Genomic DNA, 24427 nt, shown 5'->3' on the forward strand with positions numbered 1-24427 from the left:
TAAAAAAGTTCCCTACCTGTGGAGGAGGAGAAAGAACTACTAGAAACATAGTATTGATTGTAAACAGAGTTTTGCTTATTACTTAAAGCTGAATTATTTCTGTTTTGTTGCTTATAAAATAATCTGCAAATTTTACAACACACATAACTGCACATGGTTTCATTTTAAGATTTGACTACACTTTTTCCTTTTTAGGAAGTGAAAGCTTTGTTTAAAAATGAAAACTGCCCCAAAGTGATAAGCTGTGAGTTTGCGCACAACAGCAACTGGTACATCACTTTCCAGTCAGACACAGATGCACAGCAGGTGAGAAGTTTCTCCTAATAAAAATTTTTGTTGAAAAAGAAGTTGTATATGTTGTTGAAGATGCACATAGGCTAGGGGTGTAGCTTAGTGGTATAGTGAATGTCTAGGATACATAAGGTAGTGTTCAGTGGTCTGTACCCCAAAGAAAAAATCAGATATGCTGGTTTCCTCCTGTAAAGCCAACACATTGGAGGAAGAAGCAGGCACGATCAGGGGTTCAGGACCAACATGGCTACACAATCAAGACTGGGACCATGCTGTGTTACATGAGATCCTGCATCAAAAATGAAGAAAAATCAGACGTGGTAGTGATGGTGCATGTCTCTTATTAAAGCACTCAACACTGAGGCAGGCCAACCAAAAATAAGGCCAGCCTAGGATCCAGAGTGAGACCATGTCAGAAAAAAGAGGGAAAAAATGTTTACTAAGACCGGCAAAGACCTCAACCATACAGTTCCTTAATTGACAGTTGACTTTGTTTTTTATTATGTGCATATAATTTTACTAGTTTTAAAAATGTTTACATATCACCGAAATATATAGACACAGACTTAAATGAATGTAAAGATTTGGAATTATGTGCTCAACAGTGGTTTTGGTATATAGTAGGCCCACAGCAGTGGGTGGGGGAGGAGGGCTTTTTGTTTTGTTTTTTTGGGGTGTGGGGATGGGGGTGTAGTCTTTTACTCGGAGGCTTAGGCTGATCTAGAACTCACTGTGATAGCCTAGGTTGAACTTAAACATGGCAGTCCTACTTTCCCTGATTGCTGAGGTGGCAGGTGTCTTTTTTATTTTTCTTAATGTGTAAGTGTATTGTCTGTGTGCTTGTCTGAATGTGCCAGGTGGAAGGCAAGAAAACTGTGCTGTGTACCATGGTACTGGTTACACATGCTGCTGGGCCAGTCTTAGACATCTTTGGTCAGTGTGTGTCACCATTTTCAGCTGTTTTAGAAGCTGTTTGTTGGTGATCCCCTGATCTCTTGTGTTCGGCCTTATGTCACACTACTCCATTCCAACTTCCTGCATTAACTCCATAAAACTTCAGCTGTAACTGGGAAACTTTGTTGTTGCAGTGTTTTTGCCTTGCTGTGTCCAAGGCTGGCCTAGCTCGGCACACAGCAGGCAGGACCTTTTTGCTTAGTTTAGATATTGATAATGGAAAACTCCCTTGAGAGAACGAAGATTTAATGAGATGGTTAATGCTAATAAAAGGTCATTTTTGTTTAACAGGCTTTTAAATACTTAAGAGAAGAAGTTAAAACATTTCAGGGCAAGCCAATCATGGTAAGAAACATTTTTCAATGCATGTTAGTGTGAAGTCAATCTTTTATGGTGTGAGGTGATTGTTGTTGGGTTTTTGTTTATTTTTTTGTTTATTTTTTTTAAAAGAGTTAATATACATGAGCAGATGTTTTATAAAGCCTGTAGTATTTTAAAGCATTGTTGTCCTACTTCAGAAAATTCACAGAACATGAAAATATTCTGAGTATAGAAGTTCTTTACAGGGAAACAAAGTTTTTCAAGTGATTCATAGCCTATAATTTCAGATCTCAGAATGTATAGTAGGAATACTTCTTTAATAGTGATGAAAACCATTTTCATTTTCAGCCCTGTCTCAGTAGCAGGAATTGCAGCAATAATACTTGCTTGGTGTGTTTACATTCACTTTGTTCTCAGATGTCACAGACTTTGCCTTCATGCTTCTTCCACCATTGCTGCCGCTGTTGAGGTTAGAGCAGTCGGTGCAGCCTCATCCCCACTGTGTGCGCCTAACCCTTGTTCTCTTTATGTGTCTCTGATGCAGCTTTAAACACTGCACACATAAGCTAATTATAAACTAAATGAGACAAGGGGTCATGGCTCATGTTTGTAATCTCACCATTTAGGAGGCCAAGACAAAAGAAATGGTTGTTTCAGAGTAGTTTGAGGTACATAGTGAGTTTAAGGCAAGTCTGGGTGCTTTTGAAAGACCACCTAATGAGATAAGTATGGTTGTTTTCTCCACTTTGCCTACTGAAGAAAACAGCAATAACCAAGAACTTCACATTTAAATCTATAATTTCTGTGGGATAGGTGATAATATGAGTTCCCATATTACAGATGAGTTTCATTTGCTAATACTCATCTACCTTTGGTCCTTGTCTCTTTTTTTAATCACTGTTCCCTCTGAGACTACAGAGGTTCTGTTTTCCTGTCTCACACTGACTTAGTTTTATATTTATATTTAGGTGTTTGATAAAACTTCACTAACTTGATACACACACACACACACACACACACACACACACACACACAAACAAGTATATATATAGTACAAGAAAACCTAGTCCCATTATTATGTGTAGAGTTGTCTACTTGTTGATGGAATCTGTCACATTTCAGAGAGTCCCTTGGGGTCTTCTGTTTCCTCGGTCTCTTCTTCCCTGGTCCACTCCTGCTGTCTTTAGTATATCAGTTTCACTGCTGTCTTCGGTATATAACAGCTTCAGTGTTCTTTTTTCCATAGTGATTTCTTCCTTATCTTTTTATGATTTTACTCTGTATATCCATGTTTGGTGACAAGAAAACAACAAATAAAGCAGTACTAAAATTAATGGAATAGCAGGATTTTTTAGTTAGAACTTCAAGTTAAGCTCTTCTTTAGGATTGGCTTTTATTATCTTAGTTATGTATAAGTGAATGTGTCTGCATGTGAGCATGTGCATGTGAGCATAGGTACCAGCAGAGCCAGGGCACCTTTCTGCTCTGAGCTGTTTCCTGTAACCTAATGCCCTCTAGGTTCATGTTGTTACAGGTGCTAAGATCTCCCTTTTCAGAGTCCTGAAGAGGAGCAGGCTCTCTTACCTATGGATCCAGCACACACTTATCTATTTTTACCTTGTTTATTGTGGTTCTTCTTAAGTCCACACTTTTCTATTAATTAAAGCTATTGTTTTCTTTTGCTCTGTTGATTCTAAGCAGAAATGAATCCTAAGATATTGTAAAAAAAAAATAACCTTATCATTTATTATTATGTTTTCTTCTTGCTTTTAGGCAAGGATAAAAGCCATCAATACATTTTTTGCTAAGAATGGTTATCGATTAATGGATTCTAGTATGTATACTCAACCTATTCAGACTCCTACCCAATATCCCTCACCAGTCTTCATGCAACCAGTGTATAATCCTCAGCAGTACTCAGTGTATAGTCTTGTGCCTCAGTCTTGGTCTCCAAGTCCTGCACCTTACTTTGAAACACCACTGGTAAGTCTCTTAGAAAATAATAAGATATTTAGTTCAAGCCAAGATTTGAGGAAAAATAGTTTAAAAACTAGATGAAGATGTGTTTGCCTGTGATTAGAGCAACTACAGGACAGTGTTAACAGCATCATTGCAACTAGTCTGCATAGCAGTTTACATAGCAGCGAGCCATAGTTGTCACAAAACATACACACACACCAAGTTGGTCTAGTTCATTGATTTCTGGGTAATTGAAATAATAGCTCCTTACTCAGTATAGACATATTATAAGGATTGAGCAGTTAGTGTCTACAATTGATTCTTTACATTTTGCTAAGTGAATTAAAGAAGAAAATAAGTCCTTTGTGATTGATTGATTGATTGATTGATTGATTGAAAGAGAGTCTTACTATGTAGCACTGGCTATCCTGGAACTCCTGTGTAGACCAGGCTGACCTTGAACTCAGAGATCTGCCTGCCTCTGGAGTGCTAGGACTTAAAATGATTCCCAGGTGATTTTTTTTTTTAAAAATAACTTCAAGTTGCAAAATTTTGCCATGAAAGTGTTTTGTCTGTAACAATTAGTGATGTGTTGTTATAATAACAATGTGTTGTGATGTGAGCATTGCAGAAGTGTGTGAGAGTTCTCTATTGACTTGTTGACAAAACTGGTGTGACGATATTTCACCCTTACCATTAAATATTAACATTTTCTTCTAGGCTCCCTTTCCCAATGGTAGTTTTGTGAATGGCTTTAGTTCACCAGGATCTTACAAAACAAATGCTGCTGCTATGAATATGGGCCGACCATTCCCAAAAAATCGGTAAGATCAAAAAAACAATAACTGAAATTTATTTTTAAAAATTCACAGTAATTCTGGAATGAGGAATTCTGTTTTCTTTTTCGGCGACCTGCTTTTTTTTTTTTTTTTTTTAAGATTTATTTGTTTTATGTGAGTACAGTTGCTGTCCTCAGACACACCAGAAGAGGGCATCAGATCCCATTACAGATGGTTGTGAGCCACCATATGGTTCCTGGGGATTGAACTTAGGACCTCTGGAAGAGCAGTCAGTGCTCTCAACTGCTGAGTCGACTCTCCAGCCCCTTTATTAATTTTTATTTTAAAAAGGTGCATGAATTATTCAGTCTATAATTTTAAAGATGCTTTGTGGCCAGAGTAATAATAGATATAAAGGGGTGAGGATTTTAGTGGTTTCTGCTTGCTCTTTTATTATTTTATGAGTATGGGTGTTTTGCCTTCTCTCTCTCTCTCTCTCTCTCTCTCTCTCTCTCTCTCTCTCTGTGTGTGTGTGTGTGTGTGTGTGTGTGTGCGTGTGCGTGCGCGTGCGCGTGCATGCCACTTTCACTTTTGCTGCCTGAGTAGTCCAGAAGGCCTGTGTCCCCAGAACTGGAGTTTCAGAGGATTGTGAACCACTGTGTATTCTGAGAATTGCATCGGGGTCCTCTGAAAACACAATCAGTACTCTTAACTACTGAGCCATCTCTCTACCCCCCAGTTTATTTTTAATATGAATTCTGAGGACTAAGTTCAGGTTCTCATGCTTATATGGTAAGCACATAACCAACAGTTTCCTCACCAACACACACATAAAATTTTAGGTACTGATCTTTGCAAGTGTTTGTCTTTAAAAATATAGGTCCAGGGAGGTTGGAGGGAGCACCACAGACTGTTCTTCTGGCCCAGCCTCATTCCCACATGGTGCCTCACAACCATCCAACTCCCTCTTCTAATCACCACCAACATACTAAAAACTATAAACAAACCAGACCCGCAAGGCTGGCATGTCACTTAGTGGTAGCATTGCCTTGCTTAAGGCCCTGGGTTTTAATCTTTCCACAATAAAATGAGTGTGTTCATGATACATACAACCATGAATATAGTGGTTTGGTTTTTTTTTTTGTTTTTTTTTTTTTTTAAAGATTTATTTATTATTATATGTAAGTACACTGTAGCTGTCCTCAGACACACCAGAAGAGGGAGTCAGATCTCGTTACGGATGGTTGTGAGCCACCATGTGATTGCTGGGATTTGAACTCTGGACCTTCGGAAGAGCAGTCGGGTGCTCTTACCCACTGAGCCATCTCACCAGCCCCAGTGGTTTGTTTTAAGAGACAGATTTTTATGTTGCCCTGGCTGTTCTCCAACTCTCTTGTAAACCAAGGTGGCCCTGAACAAAAGATCCACCTGCTTCTGCCCCCTAAATGTTGGGTTTAAATTCTGCCACTGCCCAGCCATATGCCTGTGGCGTGAGATGGGGGGTGGTCAACGGGCAACTTTGAGAAGTCAGTTTTTACCTTCCACCCTTTTGAGGCCGGATCTCCAGGCAGTTTCAACCACTGCATATATCTAGTCTAGCTGGCCCTTGGGTCAGTTCTCTTGTGTCTGCCTCCCATCTCTCGAAAGGAGTACTGAGATTATAGATACTACTACATCTGTAGTTCCCGGATGTGTGGGTTTCTAGGATCAAACAAAATCCTAGCAAACAGAAACATGATAGTTTTCCACTACCACCAATTCTTGTTTTCTTCTTGCTTCTAAGAAGTGTAGGTTTAGCCAGGTCCTTTTCAGTTAAGGCTTCAATCTGTTTAGTTTAGTTTATGTATATTTTGGTCATTTGCATTTTCTCCTGGGGAAAAAGAGAGAGATGGCTGTCCTATAACTATGGCTTCTGCCTCTTTGGGTGCTGGGATTAAAGGTATACACTAGCAGTTTTTGTTTGTTTTTTATGTATAAGTTTGTGTTTGTTGGTTTTCTCAAACAGGGTCTCTAGCTTAGAGGCATATAATAGGGTCAGGAACATGTTCTCCCACTCCTTTCCTCTACCTCTAGGATTCCTGATTCATGTCTAGTTTCACACTGTTTTACAATGTCTCTATTGCCTCTGGACAGCCTGGTGATGGTTAGAACCCCACTAGAGAAGATAGGACTAACTTTCACTTCTCCTTTCCGTTACCACTTCTTTTTTGTGTTTTTGTCTGTTTGTTTTCTGTTGCCTGGACTGTAATTGTTAAGTCCTTCTTGGTAAGATTATGAGATCTGAGAGCTACTTAAAGGTAATAAACTTGTGTTTTAGCTTTATTACAATGCATAGTGAAATAGGTTTCTGAGCTCCATGTAAACATTGTAATTTACCTTATCAAGTTATTTTCAGCAAGATAGGTGACCATTTTTTAAATGCCCATTATTAAAAGAATATACTGTAATTTTCGTTGCTATAAGATATTTTTCTTTTCTCTTTTTTTTGGTGGGGGCATTGGGGTGTGTGATTTTTTTTCAAGGCAGGGTTTCTCTGTGTAGCCCTAGCTGTCCTGGAACTCATTCTATAGACCAGGCTGGCCTCGAACTCAGAAATCTGCCTGCCTCTGCCTCCCAAGTGCTGGGTTAAAGGCATGCACTACCACTATCTGCCTTCTGTTTTTATTCTGAAGCATAATTTTAGACTGAATTTTGTTTATCAAGACAGAGTTTCTTTGTGTAGTCTTGGATGTCCTGGAACCCGCTCTGTATTCTAGGCTGGCCTCAGACTCACAACTCTGCCTGCCAAATGCTGTGATTAAATGCAACAACCACCCTGTTCCCCTATTCTTTTTTGGGCATCATTTTTTATCCATAAATATTTAATGGTGCAGATAATTACAAGTTTATGTTTTTGATATAAATATATAAAAAGAAATACAATGTTTTTAGTTCCCCTGTACTATAATGCATTTTTTTATTCCCATTAGTGTGTTTACTCTTGTTCAGATACCTGGTATAGCATCGCTAATAAATCAAAGCTTGCTGTCTTTGGTTGCTTGCTTGGTTTCTTTAGATGCCAGCTAAAGTCCTAACAGTGGCTTAGTTGTTGCTGACACAGAATCTATGAAGCCTTGGCTATCCTGGAACTTTCTGTAGACTAGGCTATGCTCAGAATTAAAGAGATCCTCTTGAGATTAAAGCTGGGCCACCACACCTTGTACTGACTGTTTTTAATATTGAGGTAGAAATAGCTTGATCTAAAATTTCAGATTTTTTTCCCCAAGTTTTTCCACATATATTACTCGATGTGGAAATTACTTAATTTTTGGGATAGCATTTGAAATGTAAATGAAGAAAATACCTAATTTAAAAAATTAAAAAAAAAACCATAACATTTATTTTTGTGTGTGTGTCTTTTTTAGTGTGAAGCCTCATTTTAGGTCATCCAGTGGTTCAGAACACTCAACAGAGGGCTCCGTGTCATTGGGGGATGGACCACTGAGCAGATCTAGTTCAAGGATCTTTCTTTCTGAACGGCATAACCCAACAGTAACAGGGCAGCAGGAACAAACTTATCTTCCAAAGGAGGCTCCCATTTTACAGATGGAACAGAATGGGGACTTTGGAAGAGGCAGGTAAGGACATATGTGTGTTTAGTTATTTAATTGCCTGACGTGGTTCTCTTTGAGTTCAAGCCTAGCTTGGTCTACAAACATAGCCAGAACAGAGAAGCATTCCTCAAAGCAAGAAGAAGAAAAAAATTAATCATAACATGCTTATCTTGAGTGTTTAAAACAATCTGGTGATTTTTATGTTTGTTTGTTTTTAATGTGGTTATCTTAAATGAATTCATTGTTTTAATGAGTTAGTAGGATTTGGGAAGGGATAGTTTTAGTTTGCACAGATGTTCTCAAGCATCCTACTGAAGTTATGTACTATCAGGGGTTTTTAGGGTTTATTGGTTTGATTTCGTTTTAACCCATACCTAGCCTGGAATTTGCCATGCAGAAACTATGCTGGCCTCAACCCTCAGAGCCATCTGTCTCTGCCAAGAGTGTTGGGATTAAAGGTCCAGCTCTGCCTTCTGGTTCGAATTTCTTCCAACTTCTCAATTGTAAAAGTGGAATTGTATTTTGTCTACTCTGCCTGGATTAGATGCTAAGATGTTTCTCATGTGGAAAGTGTTACTAATACAAGTATGCCAGACTAATGCTGTGGTGGTTATTCAGGAAGTTTTTGTGGAGTAGCTCAAGATCTCTTCAAAGGAATTTACTTTCCACTTAATATGGAGGAATAGCCCTTATTTTAAAAATTTAGATAATTTAAGTAGAAATCTGTGATGGGACATATTTTTAAAATTTTATGTGTTCTTCCTCATGTGTTAAAAGGCGAACTCTCTTCAGAGGCCGAAGGCGAAGGGATGATGACAGGATCCCAGTAAGTATTTTAATCTTGAAGTATATCTTTGGAATTATTTTTCCTTTTGGTCTGTCTTTCCTTTCTAGTTTTGTTTTCTTCATTAGAATATTCAAAGAATAATTGAGCCTGAGATTGATCTGAGAGTTATTTAAAATAAAACCTTCTTGTGCCTAGTTAAGAGTTTGAGGGTATATTATACATCAAACATTTTACATGGAACATAATCACATTGCTTAAAAGTAAATTTGACCCAGGAGTGATACATGCATTTAATCCCAGTTCCTAGAAGCAAACAAGCAGTTCATGCCAGCCAGGGTTACATAGCGAGACCATCTTTAAAAAGAAGTGGGAGGAGGAAATTACCTTTGAAAGGTTATTAGGATGTTGTTACTGGATCTTTGTGTTGAGGCAGTGTCTCATTGTATTCTGGTTTCCATCTCAATCCCACAGCTTCACCCTTCCCAATACTAGGGTTATAGGTAAGCAATGCCACACCAGCTTCTGTCTGTTACTCGGTGTTAGTGTCAGTAATGCAGTGAGAGCCTCTCTAATGCAGTTGGATGGATCCATCCATAGAAAATGGAGCAGGAGACTCCTCACATCTCGGCATACAGGAAGCTGAGGTGCAGGGCTACAAGTAGAGCTGAGGCCCGGCAAAATGTCTCTGCACTTGCTGCTTTCTGCTGGACCTAGGTTTGGTTCTCAGCACCCACACTTTGCTTACAACTGTTTGTAATTGCATTGCCAAAGGATCTGGTGACTGTTGGCCACCATAGTCACCAAGCACACAGTGTACACAGACATACATAAAACTAAAACAGCCACACAGAGGTTACAAAAGAAGTAGTGGTGGTGCTCAGGAGCCAGAGACCAGTGGACAGAGACAGTTTTCAGGGCCAGCCTGGACTACACACAGCAAGTTCCAGCCAGGCAAGTTTAAAAAAAGAAAAAGAGGTAGAGCTGGCTATACTCTGCAGAGTTCTACAACTAGTGGTCCACCTCTACCAACCCAGTCCCCACCACACTGCGCTGTCTCGGCTGGGCTGGGTATTAAGCACATGATCCTATGGGGACCCTGTAGGTCCCAAGCAGAGCCTTACAGTGGTCATTCTGCATGTGCAGGCACGGGTGATGGAGGGCTGACTTCATGTATAGTGAAATGGTTTATAGAATATGGTTGGAGTCCAATGGTGGCTCTCCTACACTGGATAGGCCAAGAACCCATGAGTATATGAGGATGCCTAAGCAGTCCAAAGCTGGCATTGAGAGCTGTCATCTTCAGCTCACGTTAGACACCCAGAGAAGCACTGGACAGTGGTGGCACAAGGCTTTCATCCCAGCACTTGGGAGGCAGAGGCAGGTGGATTTCTGAGTTCGAGGCCAGCCTGGTCTACGAGGACAGCCAGGGCTACACAGAGAAACCCTGTCTGGAAAGACCACAAAAAGAAAAACCCGAAGAAGCTGTTTCTAACAGGGTAGATGAACTGACTATACAGAGTGACGTTCAGGTAATTGAAAAGTTTTTCTTATTCCTTGTCCTTTTTTCTCATCCAGTAATAGAAGGACTGCCTATGTTTGGGGCAGGTTCTCCCACATCACTTAGAGCAGCCTGGTGTAGTCAGATGCCTACTGAAGCTTTCTCAGCAGTTCTAGGCTATGTTAAGTTAACATTGAAAACCAATAGCCAGGCATGTAGGCACACACCTTTAGTCCTAGCACACAAGAGGCAGAGGCACTTGTGTCTCTGAGAGTCCAAGGTCAGCCTGATCTGCATATAAATTTTAGGCCAAAGTGAGACCCTGTTGTTGTTGTTGTTGTTCTCAAAAAATGAACAGGCTTGAGAGGCATTGGTTGTCATTGGTTAACTGCTGTACATTGTGATGGCTCAGGTTCAATTCCCAGCACCTACACAGTAATTCACAACTATCTTAAATTCCAGTTTCTGGGGATTGACCATCTTTTTCTGATTTCTACAGGCATGGAATAATACACATGTGGTTCACAGACGTACATGCAGGCAAATGTTCACACATAAATCTTTAAATAAAACTATCCATCATAGATTCCTACATAGATTCCTAATCTTTTTTAAAATAAAATTCAGTAAATGTTATTTATATTGGTTTTGTCGGTCTTGACATGTTACATTCTCAAACTTCTGTAGATACTGGAAACTTTCTTTGTGCAGAGGACAGCTTTTAGTCCTTGGACTATGGAGTCAAGATACTGAGCTCAGGGTGTCAAGTTTTTGTGGCATGTGCTATGGGCATGACCTGAGAGCTATCTCACTCACCCTGTGACTCATCCTTACATTTACAATCTTAGTATTTTAAACTCACAAGCTTGAGGCCAGACTAAGTGTGACCTTCTCTTAGAAAGAAAGAGTGGAAAAGAAGGTAGATTTGTGATATAATACATTAAAATGTCAGTTTCAAAGGCTTAAGGTTGGCTAGAAGGAAATGGAAACAAAGATGCTTTGTGGGCAGAGCAGGAGAGCCTTTCTGCCAGAGTGGGATCTTAGAAATATGACTGAGAAGTCGTGTAAGGATTGAAGTGTTAGAATTCGGTGAGAAGGTGCAGGCACCTCTGAAGAGAAAGAGGTCTGGGTGAGACGTTAAGGATCACAGTGGCGGCATTGTACAAAAAGTGAGGTTGTTTATGTGTTCAAAGTACCCACAGTGAAATCTGAATAGATTTTTGTTTTTGCTAAAAGCCTGAAATAAAAATATTTGTTGTGCACTTGGATGATTTTGAGAGTGTTTGTGTGTGCAAGTGTGACTGCCTGTGCATGTGAACAGTTGATCACTGACGGCCACTACTTGCTTTTAGCACTGCTTGCGTGGAAATTGTAGCTGATGTCTTGAAGGATGGAATGTATGTCTCAGATGGGCTGTGGAAAGAATAAGAGAGACCAAAAGTTAAAAAGTGATTCGGGAAAGATTATTGTCAGATATATATTGTTGAGAAGAGCAAGAGAAAGGTGCTGCGGAGCTAGCAAAAAGTGAGCATGACTGGACAACCAGGAGTGGGTGACGTTGTGACATCAGTAATGAGGAAACAGTGAGCTAGCTATTTTGTAAGGCCTCTCGGGGTATATAAGATTTGACGTTTTAGAGCAGGGGGATATTTTATCTGCAGAGTATATGGAAGGAGAAAAAGTAGGATCAAGATGGGGCTATTGTTTTCAGTTTTGTCAAAAGGGGGGTAATTTAGGAAACAAAAAGTTGTGGGAAATGGCGAGGGGCCAGAAAGAGGAAGTGAAGACGATTGAACTCACTGAGGTGAGGTGTTTATAGGAAGGTGACCCCTGTCTTTCAGAAGTCATTGCTTGCTTTTCTCACAGCTTTTGGGGCAGAGGATTAGAGAAAGCATTAGGCAAATAATCTTTTTAATGGTTTGGTTTCTTAGAGACCCCAACCTGCAGCAACTGAAGCCAAGGCTCCAACTCCGAAGTTTGATTTGCTTGCTACAAATTTCCCTCCTTTACCTGGAAGCTCATCGAGAGTGCCAGATGAACTTGGTTTGGAGAACAGAATGTCTGATGTCGTTAAAGGTGTCTGCAGAGAAAAGGTAAACTGTGTCCTCTCTTCTCTCACTTTATGGCATCATGGTTAAGTGTATTAGGGATGTTACTTAAATTTTTTTCTGCACTAATATTTACTTATTTTATAATTTCAATTTATTTAGTTTTTACCATGTTGTGAGAGTTTTTAAAAAGTTCTATAGTAAAACTGTGTTCCTTGGCTTTTGTGGCAGTCAGCTCAGTTTGTGAGCTTAGTCAGGACTGTCATTTTCACAAAGGGTCTGGAACTAGTGATGGTGTCTATTCTAAGAGAACTTGGGAAGTTCAGTCTTTCTAAATAGACACCAACCAGGATGGTAACCACATCTGCATTTTTGGGGGAGTCTTGGTGTATATAGTCCAGACTGGCCTTACGTTTTTCACTTGCCTGGCCGTCCTACTGTTTGGGATTGTAGGCATGTGCTACAATTGTATGGCAAAATATTTTCTCTTCCTATTTGAAATCCCCGGGTATCATAAATTTATTTGTGGGGGTGGGGAGGACAGAGAGGCACACACACAGACAAGGGGGTTGGCAGGGAGAGGAGCCCACAGATAGAGAGGTCAGAGGACAACTTTCAGAAGTCTATTCTCCTTAGACCATGTGTTCCAGCAGTCAGCCCGAGGTTGTCAGACTTGTATGTTAAGCAGTTTTACCCACTGAGGCATCTCCTGCAGTGCACTCCTGCAGGCAGGTTTTATGTAACTTCTGAGGGTTTCCTGACTGGCTAACTGACCATGATAGCCTGAGCTATGTAGAACATAGCTTTAACCGTTATCCCTTCTCCCCAACCTCCTGCATACTGGGAGTGCAAACCTTAAATGTGAATTCCTCTTCCTTCCTTTCATATTTTACATTTTTAGGCAGAGAAGAGGGATGCTGCAGAGCAACATACAAGCAAAGGGGGTGGGGCACAGAGGGGAAATACCAGGGAGGGGGGGGGGCTTTAGCAATGTCCCATACACATGAAAGAAGTACTAAAAATAGATAAGCCAGGTGGTGATTGAATGCCTACTGCTCTTTCAGTAGAACTGAGTTTTGCTTCCAGCACTCTCAAAAGGTGGCTCACAACCCCTTGTAACTCCAGCTCTAGGGGAATCTAACACTTCTAGCCTCTGAGGATACCTGTACTCATGTGCTATATATAACACACAGATACATACAATTTTAAGATAATACATCTTTAAAAAGTATATTGGAAAGTGTATACTTTTTTGTATTTGACTATAACATTAGACTGTTTGAAAAGTATGATTAAAATCATGGTTAAAGTAGCAATAAAATAACCATCTACTCCAGGGTGGCATCCAGCTCATTTGTCCTGCTTCCACATCTCCCGTGCTGAGATTGTAGGCCTTTTTAACCACAGCCGGCATGCATATGCATTTAGAAAGGATAATAATAATATAGACTCCTCCTCATAATCCCACTCTACAGTTGTTGGTTGTAAATATTTTAGTGATGTATGGTAGCTCAAACTATTGAGACCAGTAGCATTTTTTTTAAAAAAAAGTAGTAAAACACAATTTATTGTGTTAACTGTTTGAATAAAAATACATTCACAATGTTGCTTAACCAACCTCTAGAACTATGTTTTTTGTTAGTTGGTTTGTTTTGCCTATGTTATGTTATGTGTGTGCCTGGTGCTCCGGGAAGCCAGAAGAGGATGTTAGTTAAATTTTATGGAGTTAGAGTTGCAGATGGTCATGGAGCAGACTGAGTGCCAGGAATCCAACCCTGGTCCTCTAAATTCTTCTAGCCTGTGTTTTACTTTATTTACTTATTTTTAAATTTATTTTATGTGCGTTGGTGTTTTGACTGCATGTGTTTGTGTGAGAATGTTGGATACCCTGGAACTGGAATTACAGACAGTTGTGAGCTGGCATGTGGGTGCTGGAAATATAAATTTCATTGTTATTAGGGCATATTTTTATTTGTTTTGGATGGCATGAGTAGAACTGGTTGCTAGGTCATAGGATAATTGTGTTTAAGTGTTAAACCAGTTAAATCATTTTAACATTGCTACCTTTAGTTTCTTCCTGCCCCTGCCTTCTTAAACACTGGGATTTCAGGTGTGGTCCACTGTTTGCCGTGATTATGTCATGTCTTACAGTATAAAGCACTGTGGTGGCGTTGCTGGTGAGTGGTCACTGAGATACTTTAGTACTTAGTGTACGCTTATTAAAGTGACTGTTCTCTTTCAACCCTTAGGACAGCGAGGACGTGCGAGTTAGTTGCCCAGTGCCTGCAGAGGACGGACAGACAGACTGCACTTCTGCGCCGCTCAGCATAAGTCCTAGTCCTCCGTGTACAGCTGAGCCTCCTGTGTTAAGGTACATTTTCTCTTCTTTTCAAGAATAATAACACAACCTTTTTTTGTTTTGTTTTGTTTTTTTTTTTGGTTTTTCGAGACAGGGTTTCTCTGTGTAGCCCTGGCTGACCTGGAACTCACTTTGTAGACCAGGTTGGCCTCGAACTCAGAAATCCGCCTGCCTCTGCCTCCCAAGTGCTGGGACTAAAGGCGTGCGCCACCACCGCCCAGCTATAACACAACCTTTTATTTTCCTTTTTTTCTTTTTCTTTTTTTTTAAAAAGATTTATTTATTTATTATCTCTAAGTACACTGTAGCTGTCTTCAAACACACCAGAAGAGGGCATCAGATCTCACTATGGATGGTTGTGAGCCACCATGTGGTTGCTGGGATTTGAACTCAAGACCTTTGGAAGAGCAGTCAGTGCTCTTACCTGCTGAGCCATCTCTCCAGTCCAAACAACTTTTTCTTAAGCTGGTACTGCATCACTGAATTTTAGCCCTTGATAGACTGGGAGAAGAGGATTGCAAGCTGAGTCCAGTCTTGGCTGTCCAGGGAGACCCTTCTCAAGGAGTGGGGATCAAGCCAGTTTGATAGCTCAGCAGTTAAGAGCATTTACTGTTATTGCAAAAGAGCCATGTTTAGTTTCCAAGTACCCATGTCAGGCAATGCTCAACTGCCTATAACTCCAGCTCCAGGGAATTCCATAACCTTTTGGACTCATGTGGACATAAAAACACAAACCATTTACATAATTAAAATATAAATCTTGGGCTGGAGAGATGGCTCTGATTTATATTTTAAGTCCCGAGTTAAAATACCAGCAACCACATGGTGCCTCACAACCATCTGTAATGGAATCTGATGCCCTCTTCTGGTGTGTCTGAAGACAGCTACAGTGTACTCACATAAAATAAATAATTCTAAAAATAAATAAATAAATCTTTAAATTTGTCTATCAATCTATCTATCTTGGGCTTGAGAATTGGCTCATCAGTTAAGAACTCTTACTGATGCTGCAGAGAACTAGAGTTCAATTTCCAGGACACAGTGGCTCACAACAATTTTCATTGGGACTGGCCACACATGTGGTGCACACATAAAGACAAAAACCATACACATAAGAAAATAATAACGTAAATGACCAGAAATACAAACTTTAATCCCCAAACATGAAGGGTAGAGGCAGGTAGAAAAAAAGGAAAATAAAAGGTTGTGTTATAGCTGTGTGTGGTGGTGCACGCCTTTAGTCCCAGCACTTGGGAGGCAGAGGCAGGCGGATTTCTGAGTTTGAGGTCAGCCTGGTCTACATAGCAAGTTCCAATAATTTCTGCTGCTCCTACATAGTAAGATCCTTTCTCAAAAAACTAAATGTAAAATTTAGATAATAAAAGAGATGGGGAGAAGGGGGGGCCTCAACTTTGCAGAAAACAGTTAGGGCCTGCCCACAGCCAAGGGGGAAGCCCACTCTGTAGAGTACTGCAGAGGACTGTCCCCTCCTACTTAATGTCAGTGCCACTAAGCAGGAAACAGAAAACTCAGGGTGTGAAGACCTTACCAGCTACTAGCTAGCGTGCAAGGAAAGGGGACCATCCTGTGTCTTGGGAGCCAGGACACACAGGCAGGAGGCAGAGGCTCCTAGTTTAGTTAAGGACAGGAGGCTGAGGCCCAGGCTCAGGAAGAACAAAGGGGATTTTGGAGGTAGGCTTTTTTATCGAGTTAAAAAACAGGCACATTGTCCAACTTCTCCCTGTGGCCCCCAAGCTGCTGGCCCAGCCCCTGACACTATCCCTCTCCCTACAAAAGCAAAGGGACTAAGGATGGGGGCAGAAGATGGGAAGTTCTGAGGATAGGAAATGTCTGGGTGGCCAGAGAGCACCTGTGAGCAAGCCACCAAGCACAGGAAGGACAGGTTTGAAGCTGCTCGTCCCTTTGTGGGACAGGGCAGAGCCAGGAGGTGCCCGAGAACATTCTAGCTCAAGCACAGAACCCCATGTAGCATGACAGAGGACAGGGGACTGCTTTGGCAGGAGGCAAAGGGAAGCAGAACTAGGGTATGAAAAGGTCCTGGCAAGTGCCACTCAGCCAGCTCACTCCAGCTGCTTCCAGGAAAGGCCCAGCCTGGCTCATCTCTGGGGCAAAACCCTGGAATCCAAAGGGGGTTTGGGGGAAGAGGGGTGGGCAAGGCTTGAGACAAGTGAGCTGCTCTCATATTCCTTCTCAGAGGACCCCATTTGAGCCCTGTAATCACCAGGCCCAAGGCAGGCAGAGTGAATGCACTTCTTGGAGAGCAGAGAGAAGTTGGACCCACAGGTCAGCCCTGGAGCAGCACGCTGCTCTTTACTCCCTGAGGAGTAAGTTATATAGTATTCTTTGATTTCTTTAGTTTGATCATATCCTCCCTTTTCTCTGTTCCCAATTCTTCTGTTTTTATAATTCACTGAGTGCAGTAGACATGGGCTCTTCACTGGAGTTTGGATCCCATCCCCTCCCAGGGACACCACTGAGGGAAACTGACTCCTCACCCCATCACCCTCACAGCTCAATTAGACTAAGTCTAATACCAAACTTGTTTTTTCTTTAGCACGACTCAGCAAGAGCAGGATCAGATGGAGGACTCTGCTGTTCCAAAGGACACTCTCAACCCAGTAGCTGTGCCAGTGTCTTCTCCAACTGCCACAAAGCCATCCCCGGCAAACACGGCTTCACCTTGCACTAGTAACATAAACCCACCGAGAGCTGTGGCCCTGCAGGTAATGTGAAAAGTTTATATGGGAGAAAGTACACTAGTTTACACGATAACCCTTTTTTGTTTCTTTCCCCCTCTACCCCCTCTTTTCTATCTGTGCCACTTTCTTTCTCTCTCTCTCCCCTACCTACAAACTCACACCTTTTCCCCGTGTCAAGTTCCCTGGCCTCGGTCTTTGGGTCCAGCAAACTTGCCTGTCTAAGAGCAGCTTTCCAATAAACCCGTATTTAATAGAATCTTTTAAGAAAAAGAAAACTTTAAAAAGAAAAGAAAAAACAACATGGCACATTGTCATGTACACACAAGACATAGTATAAGTAACATAACATTTGAGAGCTCCAAATATGACTATAATTCTATTGCTTTAGAGGATAAGGAGGGAGATCTCTGAAATCAAGGGTGGCCATAATTACAGAGTGAATTTAATGCTAGCTTGGGCTATAGAGTCAGATTCTGTCTCTTCCCCCGCTACCTCCAAAAAAGTTTGGATTCTTTTTTTTTTTTTTTTTTTTTCTTTTTTCAAGACAGGGTTTCTCTGTGTAGCCCTGGCTGTCCTGGAACTCACTCTGTAAACCAGGCTGGCCTCGAGCTCAGAAATCGCCTGCCTCTGCCTCCCAAGTGCTGGGATTAAAGGCGCCACCATACCTGCCTTTATTTTACTAATTTTTATTAGTATGTTTTACAAATTAGCTTGTGTAAAATAATGAGTTTCACTGTGACATTTTAAACATTAATATAATGATCATGTTCACACTACCCTCATACCTACCTGCCTTTCCTCTCTCACTCTTCTCCTTCCCAAACACTCCCCTTCCCCTTTTGATTTTGATTCAAGCCAAAATACAGTAACTAAAACTCTGTGTTGTGTGTATGACATTTAAGTCTTGGAAACCCATTATTGGTTCAAGTTGTAGCATCTTGCCATTGGTTTGGGGGAAAACACGATTGCATGTAAAGAAATAGAAGGGTCATCTGCAGTTTTTTCAGTGATGAAACTAATAGCATTTTAAAACAACTGTCTTAGTAGGTAGACGATTTCATCCTGTAATTCAGTAACAACTGGAACTCTGTGTAGAGCAAGCTTGCCGCACGTCGTGTTAGGATCAAGTCGTGCAATACTCCACCCAGTCTGCCTGAGCCATAGAAGCTCTGTGTGTGAAAGGAAGCAGTGGAATTGTTTTATTTCATTTCATCAGTAACTTAATCTTTGAGGACTAAGGAGATGGCCCAATGAGTAAAGTAAAAGATCTAAGCTTAGGTTCCCCCCCATCCACACAGAAGCTAGGTGCTTAGAGCCTCTGTGTAAGGACCTTCTGGTTAAAGCTGATTCTTCTTATCTTCCAGAGAAATATATACCACAATTTTATTTCTTTTCAAAGGAACCTCGAAAGTTAAGCTATGCTGAAGTGTGCCAGAAGCCTCCTAAAGAGCCATCTCCAGTTCTCGTACAGCCGCTGCGGGAACTCCGGTCTAATGCAGTATCCCCCACCAGAAATGAAGAGAACGGAGCTCCCGAGAAGCCTGTTGAGAAGCCGCATGAGAAACCAGAAACAAGGGCTAGTAAGGATCATTCTGGCTTCCGAGGCAACACTATTCCCAGGGGAGCGGCTGGAAAAATCAGGGAACAGAGACGCCAGTTCAGCCATAGGGCTACACCTCAGGGAGTGACTCGACGTAATGGGAAAGAGCAATACGTGCCACCCAGATCACCAAAGTAAAAACAAAGCCTACAAAAACTACTCAGAAGCTTCTCTTCCCACTAAACTTGAGCCTCTGTTGAACTGTTTTGGAGGGGAGGAAGTAGCCAGGAAAGAATGGGAAGTAAGCCCTAAATATGACGGATTTTTGAAATTGCGAGTAGGAAGAGCCCAAAATTCATCTCTAAATGATTTTCAAATGCTGGAGGATTCCAATCAGTATAAATATATATAAATATATATATATACACACATATATATATAAATATAATTTTTCTATTTTTGTTTTTGATTTTAATTTGCAGGAATTTTCTGCCTGGAATCAATTTTGAGGGTTCAGATTTAGCTTGGGAGAGAAAACAAAAAACATTATACATCCTTCAGTATAGGAGATGAGGGAGTGAGAGAAAATATTTTTTGAAGAAACATTTCTGTAAAAATTAGAAATTACTTTTTTTAATCTATTTAAAGTTTGGCTTGAAGAATGCTATCTCTGACTAAATGGCCTTGTGTTGCAGAGTAGATGAGTGGCTAGGGAGTCTGTTCTGGGTCCGAGTGTGTGCAAAAGTGATTTAAGCCAAATCTGTTGTCATGGTAGTAAATGATTTCAAAGCTGAATGTAATACTTGAGTAGATTTTCTTTGTAGTTTGGAATTTAGTTGTTTTTGTTTTTTGACATTACTAATACTGTATTGTATGAACAAGCTATAAAGCTCTGATTGTGTGTGAAGCTGTGACTACCAATCAGTTTGATATTCAAGGAAAGAATGGAGATTATTCAAAAAAAATATTGAAAATTCTGTTTTAGACCTGAATACTGGATAGGTCAAATAGATTGCAGAGGTTTAAACTGCCCTGTGACCTTTTTTTTTCCTTTTTAATTTTTTTTCTGATTGTTTGTTAGTCTCTGTTCTTAGACTGTCTTCCCCCCAAAAGCAATATGACTAACTGTTTACTGGACAGTATGTTTCTTACTACTTTGACCAGTTTAATCAAATTATATAACTATTCTAAGCTACATAATGGAATATTGAAAGATTTTTATTCAATTAGAATTTTAGGTCCCAGGATGGTACTGACCTGCCAGTAATTTATTTGTATTGGTGTTAAAAAAATGAAATAGTGCTTCTGGCTGTGCGGGCATAAATCTCCAACCCTGGCCTCCAGAGGTGTGGCAGGTGGATCTCAGTCCCAGTCCATCCAGGGCTCTACCTCTCACTAGTTTCTGTCTAAAGAAAGAAAAGGAAAAGGAAAGAAAGATGAAACCGTGTAACTGACTTTTTAAATGGTCTAACGGAAAAATTCAAACATTAATTTGGGGAATTTTGTTGTTTACAATGTTTATCATCTTTCTTTGGCTTGCCCCCAAAAGTACAGTTTAGCATTTGCAGACTAAAAATAGCAAGTCAAGGATTTTTTTTTTTTTGAGATAAAGCGAAAAAGTGGTTGAAGAAAATAAATGCATAATTTCTCAGTGAATAAAGTTGTAGCTGTCAGACATTAAATAGGCAAAGTTACATGCTGATATTTAGAAAACAGCTCAAATATGAAAAACCATGTTTCATTAATCTGTTTAAGTCAGGCCATTTTTATAGTTTTATGTAGGGTGGTTTATTTTTCTTAGGGACAGTTTACAATAGTAAGAGCTGTCTCTCATATTAAGTGAGTTACTTATGTACAAATTGAAACTGTAAATTGTAAACACTGGAACGCACCATTGTGACATAAACATCGTAGTAATATATTAAAATGAATGTAAATGGAAGTTAAAATTACATTACTGTGAAACTTACCTTCCAGCTGTTAAGTGTCAGAGATTTGTGTTAGTGGGTAATTCTTAAAGAGCTTTGAAAACACTGCATAATCCGTGTAACCCAGAATTATTATTTCTTTGTAACTTATTATTCAGCTTGGCGAGCGCTTTTGATTTGGCAGATTGATAACATGGTATATTTACTTAGTTGGAAACAATTATTTCTACATACTTTTAAAAAAATATCTGCTAGATGAAACATACAATAAAACTACCTGTACTAAAATTTGGGAGAACTTTAGGTCCTTTAAAAAGTATTAATCATTATTAGCAACATCTATGATAAAAGTGTTTATTCTGGTTTACTTAGAAATGATAAACATTTAAAGTGTTAACATCTTATGAATGCAGTGAATTAATAGAATAAACATTTTGCAAAAAATCACTTGATAAGGATTAGAAACTTTATTTTTGCACTTAAAATGAAAAATAACTTTGTTTTCTCTAAATGTGTCACAGATGTAGTTTCCGATTTCTTGCTACTTTGTGTGACTTTCTGATAATCCATTACTACAGGTTGGTTTTTTTGAACAGTTCTTCCCTTGAAACCAGGGCCGTAGACAGACCCCATGAGTGTTACAACACTGAGCTATACCTCCAACTTCTAAAGGTCTGACTGAAATCCAAGAAAAATTTCCTCTTAAAGCAAGTATATTCTTGGTTTTTTTTTTCTCCAAATACTGAGTGTAGAGTTTTTTTAAAGCATAGGATTTTTATTTCAATTTTCCTCAGTATTTCTAAACAGCTCCCATTTGATGGGGGTGTATGTGGGGAGGGGTAATGAATGTGAATGTGTAATATATATTTGCAGTGTGTATTTGGCCGTTATTTTATTGCAGCGTGTGTAAATGATGCCTGTGAGTTATGTGAAACCGGCTTTTCCCCATCATCATTACTCAAGTCAATTGGGTGGGTGTTCATTGTACTTCAACTATTTATTGGTTCTGTAGATGGGGGAATTTTAAACGTCAGAGTGTGTTCTTCACCTTATGGCTTGCTTCATTGAAGGCCAAGAGTAGATAACGTGATGCTTATTGTGTCCTACAGTAGTGCATCGTGGTTCCCACTGCATGAAGAGAGCAGAACTCACACAAGTTCATCATGTTGTGCTTCATAGAGAAGGTGCTTAGAGGGGCTGGCATGGCAAAACCTTCTCATCTCTGTCTTGATGATATCTAGTCTTTAATCTGAATACTCACTCTCAGTTTTGCCAAAGACTCAGTGGCGTTTAAAAGCGTTCTATCTACGTTCTTACCCACCTATGTTTTGGAGACAGATGAAACCTTCCAGGGATAGGGGTTTGTTGTCTTACCTGCATATCTTTACATATAATCAAATGATATGCAGAATTTTAATTTATTTTTAGTTCCTAAAGTTAAGGTAGCTTCAATATTATTTCACATTCCTTTTTCTCTTTAAATTGCCAGATTTGCTTTTCAAAGACTTAGGGGCAGAATTAAGTTAGTATCTTTCACTTAGAGTAAAGAGAACAAGACAATATTATTTAAGAGTTAGGAGCACTTTGTCTAGTTCTGTTAGTTATGTATGGCCTTAATAATCAGTCTCTTGGCTTAAGTGTTCACTGGTTTCACTTTGACACAGTTGAACAGCACTGGGGTTCAGTTCCTGATGCTTGTGTTGGCAATATATATTAACCATATTTTAAGAGTATCATTCTGGCTTTTTATGGAAAAGATGAAAATCAAACAGTATATTCCTTTTGAGGGTTTTTTTAATACGTAAATATATATAAATATAATATATGATGGATTTTTTCTAATTTTTTATATTTCCTTACAATTTGGTGACTATTACTCTAACTTTAGACTCTTTGGCATATACTAAGTAGCTAGTCTGGGCTTTAAAAATATGCATGGACATTTCAGTTTGTTTTAGCTGAATGAGGACATTTTGAATTCTCTTAAAAGTCACCTGATTATTAAATAACAATGTTTATTTTTAAAACTAACAATGTGTTGTGTCTTATTACACATTACACAGTCCTAAAGGTGCGGCTCTGATGTCTGTGAGCTGTGGGCCAAGTATTCTGTTTTCAGTTCTATAGCACAGAACAGTGATTAGAAATGTAAAGAGATACCCACATCAACTTTCTGTTTTTGTTTTTCCAACTGATTCAGGTGTCCATTGAATGACGTATCTCTTAAATGTTGGGGGAGTGGTGTGTCAGAACCAGTTACCTGGCTTCTGTTTTGTCCATAGCTTAGATTTGTTCCGTTGTCAAAACTGTCCCCCCCCCCAAATTGTGTGACACATATTCATGCATAAACTGTTAAAACGAGCATCTTTGTATTTGTATTGTTTTCAACATTGCCAAGGTGCTATGGGAAATTAAAATTACAAAATTAGAAAAAAATAAAATTATTGAAAAACAGGTCTGGTTTCTTTTTTCCAGGTGGTGTGCATCTATTGCTGTTTGTATTTTTCAGGAATTTATATGTTGCCCCTTCTGGTTCTGTCATAGAACTAAAGCAGAGTTCTATGGGTTCTTGTGGGTTTTATGTGTGGGAGGCGGGTATTTTATTTGTAAGATACCCACGTGTCAGCTACAAAGTGAGAGGGCAACTCGAACCTTAAGAACTTTTCTCTCGGGATCGGTTCAGGCCTGCGTGGAGGATGTGTCAGACTTAGTATTTGGGGGCTGCTTTATTTGCTTTTTCCATGGGGGTTTGGATTCCATGTCTGTGCACCATGTGTGTGCTTGGTGTCCACAGAGGTCCCTTGGAACTGAAGTTACAGATTAGTTACCATATCTGTACCATATGGGTTCTGACAACTGAACCACCAGTCCTCTACAAGAGCAGCAAGCAGTCGTAACCCCTCAGCCATGTCTACAGCCGTGGGGCAGTTTCTAGTCAGGCCTTTCCTCCTGGCACCTGGAGTACTGAGGCAGGCAGAGCTCTGAATTTGAGAACAGACAAAGGCTACATGGTGAGATACTTTATCAAAAAGGACTGCCTCTGCACAACGGAGAAGGTGTTCATGTCTTCCTTTCCTCTCTGGAGAGTCTGTTTGTTTGTTTAAAAACAGGAGTCTTAGCATCTGTAATTTGAGTGACAGGTCAGATGAGCTATTGAATGTGTAATATACTATATTAAGAAAACAAGTGAAGTGATGTTTCCCAGCAATTATGGAGCAGTTGATGTCTGAATTGTCTTATTGATATGTTTTTAAATGGTAGGAATCCAGTTGTCCAATTTCAATAATATAACTCATATGATTTGGCACAGTTATATTTTAGATAATAAATATTAAATGTCAGATGCATACTCACTTGATAATTACTTAGCTCAGGAAGAGTGTCCTTTAGTTAACCCTGTAGCCGATTAAAGTTTCTTTCTTAGTGAAAGCAGCTAGTTTCGGTGAGCAGAATGGTCCTAATGGTAAATGCTGACAAGACCTTGGAAGTCTTGAGTCAGTGCCTTAGTGTTTGTCAGAGATTCATTAGTATGTGTTGTCCCACAGAGAGCAGAAAGCTCGATAAGATTCCCAGGAGCTGGAGTTAGGGTGTTTGTGGGCTGCCTGTGCTGCTGTGATTCAGGCTCAGTCTTCTGGAAGAAGAGGAATTGC

The 24427-nt window shown here is 39.9% G+C and overlaps 1 protein-coding gene across 7 annotated transcripts in view; it reads left to right on the top strand.

Moving 5' to 3' along the window:
• Larp4 (La ribonucleoprotein domain family, member 4) overlaps positions 1 to 23231 on the top strand; it is a 46294-nt gene extending 23063 nt beyond the window's left edge. For all 7 annotated transcript variants that reach the window (NM_001080948.2, NM_001284522.1, NM_001284523.1 and 4 more), the window contains exons 7-16: positions 196 to 306; positions 1537 to 1590; positions 3340 to 3549; positions 4246 to 4349; positions 7709 to 7921; positions 8675 to 8723; positions 12114 to 12275; positions 14480 to 14601; positions 17165 to 17333; positions 18709 to 23231. In NM_001080948.2, coding sequence (NP_001074417.1) covers positions 196 to 306; positions 1537 to 1590; positions 3340 to 3549; positions 4246 to 4349; positions 7709 to 7921; positions 8675 to 8723; positions 12114 to 12275; positions 14480 to 14601; positions 17165 to 17333; positions 18709 to 19047 — 1533 coding nt within the window. In that variant the 3' untranslated portion in view covers positions 19048 to 23231. The remainder of the gene's footprint in view (positions 1 to 195; positions 307 to 1536; positions 1591 to 3339; positions 3550 to 4245; positions 4350 to 7708; positions 7922 to 8674; positions 8724 to 12113; positions 12276 to 14479; positions 14602 to 17164; positions 17334 to 18708) is intronic.
• The last annotated feature ends 1196 nt before the right edge of the window (positions 23232 to 24427 follow it).

The sequence above is a fragment of the Mus musculus genome, chromosome 15, assembly GCF_000001635.26.
Source record: "Mus musculus strain C57BL/6J chromosome 15, GRCm38.p6 C57BL/6J".
NCBI lineage: Eukaryota > Metazoa > Chordata > Mammalia > Rodentia > Muridae > Mus > Mus musculus.